Genomic DNA, 8,151 nt, shown 5'->3' with positions numbered 1-8,151 from the left:
TTTGGTCTGATGGAGTTTTAGTGAACGTGTCTGCGAGTGAAGAGTTGTCAAGCCTTTGGGAATTTTTGAGAAGCAGGATCAATGAGGTAGAGACCTCATGGATTCTGGTCTGGGGGAATTTGAAGCAAAATCACAGCAACGGCGAGGGCTGTGGGTGTGAGAGAGAGAGAGAGAGAGCTCGGGATGAGAGGGAGTGTTTGAGAGGGGGGGTATCGGGTCTAACTTAAGTCAAAATATTTAAGTTGTCAAAAAAATTTGTATATTTGATTTTTAGCTGAAATAATTAATATCAGTTCATGGTTTAGATATCGGTTATCATAGAATTTTAATTTCTACCCAAAAATTTAGATATCGAATTTGCAAACCTGGAGATATATAAATGTGTTTAGACATCATTTTTAGAAAACTAAAAATCCAACTGATATAAAAAACTTTGACAATATCGATTTTTTTAAAACCGATATATTTTTAGTGATATCTAATGGGGTATTTCCTAGTAGTGATTGTTTAATTATTCCCATCTACTTGTTCTGTTTCCCTCGGGCTCTCTGCAGACAAATTCTCTCTCTCTCTCTCTCTCTCTCTCTCTCTCTCTCTCTCTCTCTCTCTCTCCCCCTACTATGGAAATAACACACTAACGAATTCCCAATCAAAGCAATTCAACTCCAGAATTCTCAAAATTAAGAATCATAAGTTCATTCCATCTTGCCTCTTTTGTTTTCTTCGACAAAGGACATACAAAGTTCAACCTCATTTTTCCCTCTGCGACTCACCCATGTTCATATAAACATATAAATCAAAAAACTCATTCCCAATTCCCATCACACCCACTCATTCCGTAGGGAGACCCAAACGAAAGAAACTACTCCAAAATTCCCTCTTCTCCCCTATCCATTTCTCTTCAATTTCGACTTCTTGCCCTTTGTCCTTTTTGGCCGCTAATCTTACATTCCATTTGGCTGCTTAGGCATCTTTTTTTTTTTTTTTTAGTTGGGGGAAGGGGGATCCAACTTGAGTGCAGAGTGAAAAACTTCACTGCCCTTCCAACTAGGCTATCCAAGGCGTCTTTCAAGTGGCGGAAGAGAAACATTTGTCAATTTTTATTGAGGGTGATTTTGGTAATTCAATTGATTAAAACAAATTATATAAATTAAAAAAATTAATGCTTCTATTTGCACACCTTATTTTCTTTCTTTGCACACCCCTTTCTCACTACACACCCCTCACACTTCTCTTAAATTAGAAATCTCTCATAACACACCCTTCTCATTACCAAAATACTCTCATCTCACCAAATTTCTCACCACAACACACCCCATCAACTCAGACAAAAAAAAAAACACACACACCCCATCACTCGAGATCCTCCCCCTCTCTCAGATTTTTTTTCTCCTTCATTTTTTCTTCTTCTCTCAATTTTCCTTCTCATCAGAGAAGACTTAAGGACCGGAATTTCGGTCTTCATTGCAGTTTTCCAAAATATCCCTCTTCTAAAACACATTCACCCCCACCCAAACAATACACACCTCACACCCAAAATCAACACCACCGCGCGCAGCACCCACACCACCCCCAACCCCACCCTCTTTCTTTCCTTCTCTCTCCTCCCTCCCTTTCTCTCTTGGCTTTTCAACCCAGCCACACCCGACCCTCATCTCCCTTTCTACTCACACCAACCTAGCCACACCACCATGCAGCACCTGAGCCCCACCACACACCACCTTGCCCAGCACCCGAGCTCCACCCCAACCCCACCCCTTTCTCTCTCTCTCTCTCTCTCTCTCTCCTTCTTTCTTCTCCCTCTCTAGCTTATCAACCCAGCCACCCCACACCACCGCGCGCAGCACCCGTTCGGCACTGGTCAGCCGAAAATGTCACACTTGGTTGGCAGTCATTCGTCAAAAATGTGAGTGTCGGTCAACAGTTACCCACCGAGCATCCAAGACCCATTCAGCAAGTACCCGCCGAACCAGCTGCTCAAAGAAGATGGGTGAGCCTTGGCGATGTCGGCGGCTAGGAACTTTTTTGAGGTGGAAGCGAGAGAGGAGAAGAGATAATAGAGAATGACGGGGAGAGAGGAGAGAGGAGAGGAGGGTGGTGTGGCTGAACCGAGACTCTAAGATGAACTGTGTTTTCACTCTAACCTCTGAAAGATGACACCTGCAAGGAAGATGGGAAACTTATTGGGAAAGTTATTAGGAAAGAATTATAGATAATCAAGTTGATGCTTAAAAGTTATAACACACCTTTCTCAAAATATGTTTTCCATAATTTCCAAGGAACATGTCATGCATTTGACAAAAAATAAAGCTGATGCATGAAATCAACACAGAAAAGAATATCTTTATGGGTTTCTTCGATATTTCTCTGACAGTTGGTGAACTATCATAATAATATATATCTACATGTGGCACTAAAATAAAAATTCTGATGTTTGAAGATGAAATAGACTTTTTTACAAGGAACAAAGAAAAGTAAAGGAAGGAGATGAATCTTACTGGTTAGGCTTGTAACAGCAGAGGTACATAAGAGGAAGAAGATGAACATCGTGTTCGGGAGAGAGAAGATAGAGGAAAGGAGGGTGGTGTGGCTGGGTTGGGGGAGGGTTTTAGGATCTTTTTATAATGAGATTTTAGAGTCTTTTCACTAATTAAGTGATGGGGGCGTGCAAATAAAAAAAAAGTGTGTAAATAACAACCCTCAACTTTTTTAACCCTCGGCTCCAAAACTTACGTGTGTAATGTCCATAATACCTATGTAATGTTTACAACATTTTTCAGATCTCCCTTCTCACTCCTTTCCTTCTCTTCTCTCTCCCTTCCCTCGCTGGTCACTGAAGAAACCCAGCAAATCCAATACCCAGGTCTGCTCCCCCTCCCCGCGACAGCAGCGCCGCCATCCCAGGTTCAGCAAGTGGCTAATATATCTTCGTTCTTTCTTCTGATGGTCGACGATGGTGGGTTTGGATCAAGATCAAAATAAACAAACAAATAATTAGAGAACCCACCATTGATGGGTTTAGGACAAAGGCACAAATAAATTATTGCAACTTTTGGTCTTGATATGTATGAAGCTATAGATCTGTATGGGTTCCGAACCCAAATATTGGGCAAAGCTTTTGATCTGTATGAAGCTTATTAAAGCAACTTTTTGGTCTCGGATATTGGGCTTATTAAAGAATTAATTACTTATTTGAATTTGGAACTTTTGATTAATTAAAAAACCCTTTTTGAACTTGTAACTATCATATGACTGCAAAAAGTGATTACTTACTCACCCAAGGCTTTAGAAAAGGGGAGCTTGGAAAGGTTGTCCCTTTCTTTTGCGTACACATCTTTCAGGTTTCAGAACATTGTCCTGCTTATCCTGGGTTGAAGTCTGGACAGAAACACTACGCCAAAAACCTTGATAGACATCACTTGTTTAATATCAGTTTTTGTAAAAACTGATATTAAATAATTTTAGATATCAGATGTGTTTTCCGACGATATCGTAATTTATTAAGATATCACCTAATAATTTTAAATAATTTTTGCGATATGTTAAGTTTTTTATTTTGATTAAAAACGGATGTATAAACCCTTAACTGATAACTTTGTTTTATCTAAAAAAAAGAGGCGCATAATTTTCCCCCCATCTTAAATTTTACACAAGACTCAGACACACTCCCTCTCACACTTAGACACATTAATTGACTCACAGTACACATTCACTCACGCCTAGCCCGTACGTACTCCTCTCTCGTTCTCATCCTCACTCAGTCGACGTTGCGTTGCCGCTGACCTAGCCGGCGTCGCGTGCATCTGTGGTGGTGTGCATCGGTGGTCGCGTGCGTCTGTGGTGGTGTGCGTCGGTGGTCGAGTGCATCTGTGGGCTCTCTTTCTCGTTCTCATTCTGGGTTCTCCTTCTCGATCTCTCGTCGGTAATTAATTTCTCTTTGTTCTCTTCTCACCACCTCATCCTCATGGGTTCATTAGCTAAAGTTAGGGTTTGATGTTCTTGAGGTTTTTCTTCAAATTAGGGATTTTTTAGGTTCTTTGGTTTCTTGAAATTAGGGGTTTTCTATGAATCTAATGGAAAATCTCTCTTTTGATTGATGGAGAAAACATAGATATTATACACTAATTATGAGATAAAAGATGGGAGGGGGATTGGATTGCTCTCAACTATTATAAGCTTTATGTAGAAACTGCAAATGACTAATTAAATGGGCTGATACATGGATTCCGAGATAGCAGCAGAGATCAAGACATATATAATACTTTTAATTGAATTTCATTAGTTGTTAAAAGTTTGTTAATGAGTCTACTACTTCTGCAATCACCTTGTGTTTGCCATCAGATTTAATCACTTAGCTTTTAAGAAATTATGCTATTCAAATACTTGGTTCTGAAGAATGGTTGCCTGGGCTTGTTTTTTTGGTCTGGTCTAGTGTTTTCTCGAAATGTCACTATTTTCATGCTCACATAAACGTGTGGTTCCTAATCCTTAGGCTTTAATGCATAAATGGTCTTTCATATTTGTAACTATGACTATGTTAGAGTTTGGACATTTTTCTAATTAACTATGTATCATTTGTTTTCATGGCAGTTTTAGAGAGAATATAATAGAGTACTTACAATCCCTACAGGAGTTGCTAACAAAGGTATTCTTCCCAACTATTTTCTTTGATCACATTCATGATAGGACTAAATTGTCTTTTGGTGCAACCTACTGTGATTTAATAACATGTTTGACAAATAAATTGTGATATATATAGGTAGGTAGCTTTGAAAAGCTACAAAATTTGCATCTTAATTTACCTAATAGAATATTTAATTGGTTTCTCTTTCTATGTGAAGTTGAGATATGAGATATCATGGATAAATCATGGATACATGCTGATAGAAGGTCTATGGAGTATGAGGTGGGAGTTGAGAATTTTTTGAGGTTTGCATTAGGGAATGCTGCCGGCCAATTGTGACTACTTGCATTGTCCTTGTGTGAAATGTGGGAACTTGCGTAAATGGTCTGTTAGAGTTGTAAGGGAGCATCTGTACTTTAACGGTATTGATCAATGGTATGAGAAGTGGATATGGCATGGTGAAGAATCTGTTTTTGGAAGAGAGGGATCTGAACATGGTGTCTTCGGGTCTGAAACAGTTGACATGTGTGAAGGTGCCTATGATAATTTCTCCAAGGATCCAGATGAGTTTAGGAAATTTGTTGATGAAGGAGAAAGACCCTTATACGCTGGTTGTGAAACTTATAGCAAGTTATCTGCGTTGGTCAAATTGTTAAACTTGAAGGCAAAGCATGGGGTGACAGACAATTTCTTTTCTGATATGTTGGTTGCTTTTGGAGACATGCTTCCAAAGGGAAATGTTCTACCATTGTCTATGTATGAGGCGAAGAAAACATTGTCTGCTCTAGGAATGGATTACCAAAAGATACATGTTTGCCCGAATGATTGTATCTTATATCAAAATGAGTATGAAGATGCAACAAGGTGCCCCAACTGTGACCTTCCTCGGTGGAAGGTAAATAAGGGATTAATTGAGAAGGAAGGGGTGCCAGCCAAAGTCTTGTGGTACTTTCCACCCATTCCAAGGTTTAAACGAATGTTTAAATCTTGTGAGTCATCAAAGAACTTAACTTGGCATGCCGATAACAGAGCGAGTGATGGAATGATGCGTCATCCAGCTGATTCTCCAGCTTGGAAGTTGGTGGACCATAAGTGGCCTGATTTTTCTTGTGACCCTAGAAATCTAAGGCTCGCCCTTTCGGCTGATGGGATAAATCCACATAGTTCCCTCAGCAGCCGATATAGTTGTTGGCCCGTCATCTTGGTGACTTATAATCTTCCTCCTTGGTTATGCATGAAGAGGAAGTTTATGATATTAACATTGTTGATTTCTGGTCCTAGGCAGCCCGAAAACAATATAGATGTGTATTTACAACCATTAGTTGAAGATTTGAAAGCACTTTGGAAGGGAATAGACGGAGTTTATGATGGATTCCGAAAGAATACATTTACTTTGAAGGCTGTACTTTTATGGACAATCAATGATTTTCCGGCGTACGATAACTTGTCTGGTTGCACAGTTAAAGGCTATAAAGCATGTCCCATATGTGGAGAAAACACCGATTCTGATCGGTTGAAACACGGTAAGAAAATCTGTTTCCAAGGACACAAAAAATTCTTACCCCGCCACCACCCATATCGGAAACAAATGGCTGCTTTTAATAACAAGCAGGAATTGGGTGAGGCTCCTACACCTCTAACTGGAGAGGAAATCTTAGAAAGGGTGTCGGGAATCAATTGTAAGTTTGGCAAGAAACAAGCAAAGAGCAGCGTGTGTGGCGAAACTCATACTCCATGTTGGAAGAAAATATCTATCTTCTTTGACCTTGAATATTGGAAGTCACTCTATATTCGGCATGCCCTAGATGTAATGCACATTGAAAAGAACGTGTGTGAGAGTATAATTGGAACTTTACTTAACATTCCAGGGAAGACAAAAGATGGGGTGGCTGCCCGTTTAGACCTTATGGAAATGGGGGTTCGACTTGATTTGGCACCAGAAATAGGGAATAAGAGAACGTTTTTACCGGCAGCTCCATATACGCTATCTCGGGATGAGAAAAGAGCTATATGCAAGTGTTTGTTAGGAACAAAGGTCCCAGAAGGTTACTCTTCAAATATACAAAACCTAGTGTCCATGGAAGAGCTGAAACGTTTTGGTCTTAAGTCTCACGATTGCCACATTTTGATGCAACAACTGCTACCGGTTGCCATACGTTTAGTGTTACCAAAGCATGTGAGATATGCAATCACTAGGTTTTGTTTCTTCTTCAATTCTCTATGCAATAAAGTGGTCGATGTTTCGAAGTTGGATAAAATCCAAGATGATCTCGTTATCACCTTGTGTTTGCTGGAGAAGGTTTTCCCACCTTCCTTCTTCGATATTATGGTGCATCTAACTGTTCACCTTATTCGAGAGGTGAAATTGTGCGGACCTGTTTATTTTAGATGGATGTATCCATTTGAAAGAGGCATGAAAGTGTTAAAGGGTTATGTACGGAACCGTTTGCGACCAGAGGGCAGCATTGCTGAGGGTTATATTGTTGAGGAAGTTGTGGAATTTTGCTCGGAGTACTTGTCGAATCTGAAACCTATTGGACTTCCATCTTCTTCGCGCATGGGTATCCCAAACATGAGCAGACCGCTATCCGGTGCTAAGGTATATTCAGTACAGCGCGAAGAATGGGAGCAAGCTCATCGTTTGGTTTTGGAGAATGCCTCAGAAATGGAACCTTATGCCGAGTATGTCAATTTCTAGACTTAGCTTATTGTAATTTGATTTATTGTAAATTAAGTATCATTTACATGGTTATGAGTTATTGTAATCTATTTGTAGATTACATAAGGCCTACTTGAATGATATTCATTCAAGTAAAAAAAAGAGTGAGAAGTGGCTGCTAGAAGAGCACAACCGGACATTTATCTACTGGTTACGTGCCAAGGTAAATGTGTAACATTTTGAAAGCACAGTAATTCACTAGCTAGTACACTCATTTGGTGCATGTCCAACAATTTTAATAAGTCTTCTTTAAAATTTATTTGATTAGGTGGCATATGATATCAATCATGAAGAAAAGGACATAACAGACTCATTGAGGCGGCTAGCTGAAGGTCCACCTATGAGTGTGCTAAAATATGAGGGTTATGAGATAGGAGGGTGCCATTATCACACCAAGGCACGTGACGATGTTCGTGCTGTTCAAAATAGTGGGGTGAGCTTGACAGCCACGACCATGCAGGTGGCGAGCGCGAAGGATAAAAATCCTGTATACACGAACATGTGTTTCTATGGGGTTATCAAAGAAATCTGGGAGCTTGATTACAATGTATTTCAGGTGCCTTTGTTTAAGTGTGAATGGGTAGAGAATAATAAGGGAATACAAAATGATGAGCTAGGGTTCACTTTGGTTAACCTAAATAGGATAGGTCATAAGAGAGATGTTTTCGCTTTGGCTTCCCAAGTGAAGCAAGTGTTTTATGTAGAAGACCCTCGAAACTCTAATTGGTCAGTGGTTCTTGCAGCCCCTAATCGTGACTTTAATGATAGTGCTTATGAGGCTGAGTTAGAGGACACAGTGTTTGTGTAA

At 39.9% G+C, this 8,151-nt stretch overlaps 1 protein-coding gene across 1 annotated transcript; it reads left to right on the top strand.

Annotated features, from left to right (window-relative positions):
• The first annotated feature begins 4,943 nt into the window (after nt 1–4,943).
• On the top strand, nt 4,944–8,151 carry LOC147299696 (uncharacterized). The gene is made up of 3 exons (XM_086231800.1): nt 4,944–7,306; nt 7,401–7,506; nt 7,612–8,151. Exons 1-3 carry the CDS (start codon nt 4,944–4,946, stop codon nt 8,149–8,151), a joined length of 3,009 nt encoding a protein of 1,002 aa, XP_086087926.1.

The sequence above is a fragment of the Dryas octopetala genome, chromosome 1 (assembly GCF_963921425.1).
Source record: "Dryas octopetala chromosome 1, drDryOcto1.1, whole genome shotgun sequence".
Taxonomy (NCBI): domain Eukaryota; kingdom Viridiplantae; phylum Streptophyta; class Magnoliopsida; order Rosales; family Rosaceae; genus Dryas; species Dryas octopetala.
Note: the sequence above shows the minus strand (reverse complement) of the source record. Positions and strands in the feature narration are given on the sequence as shown.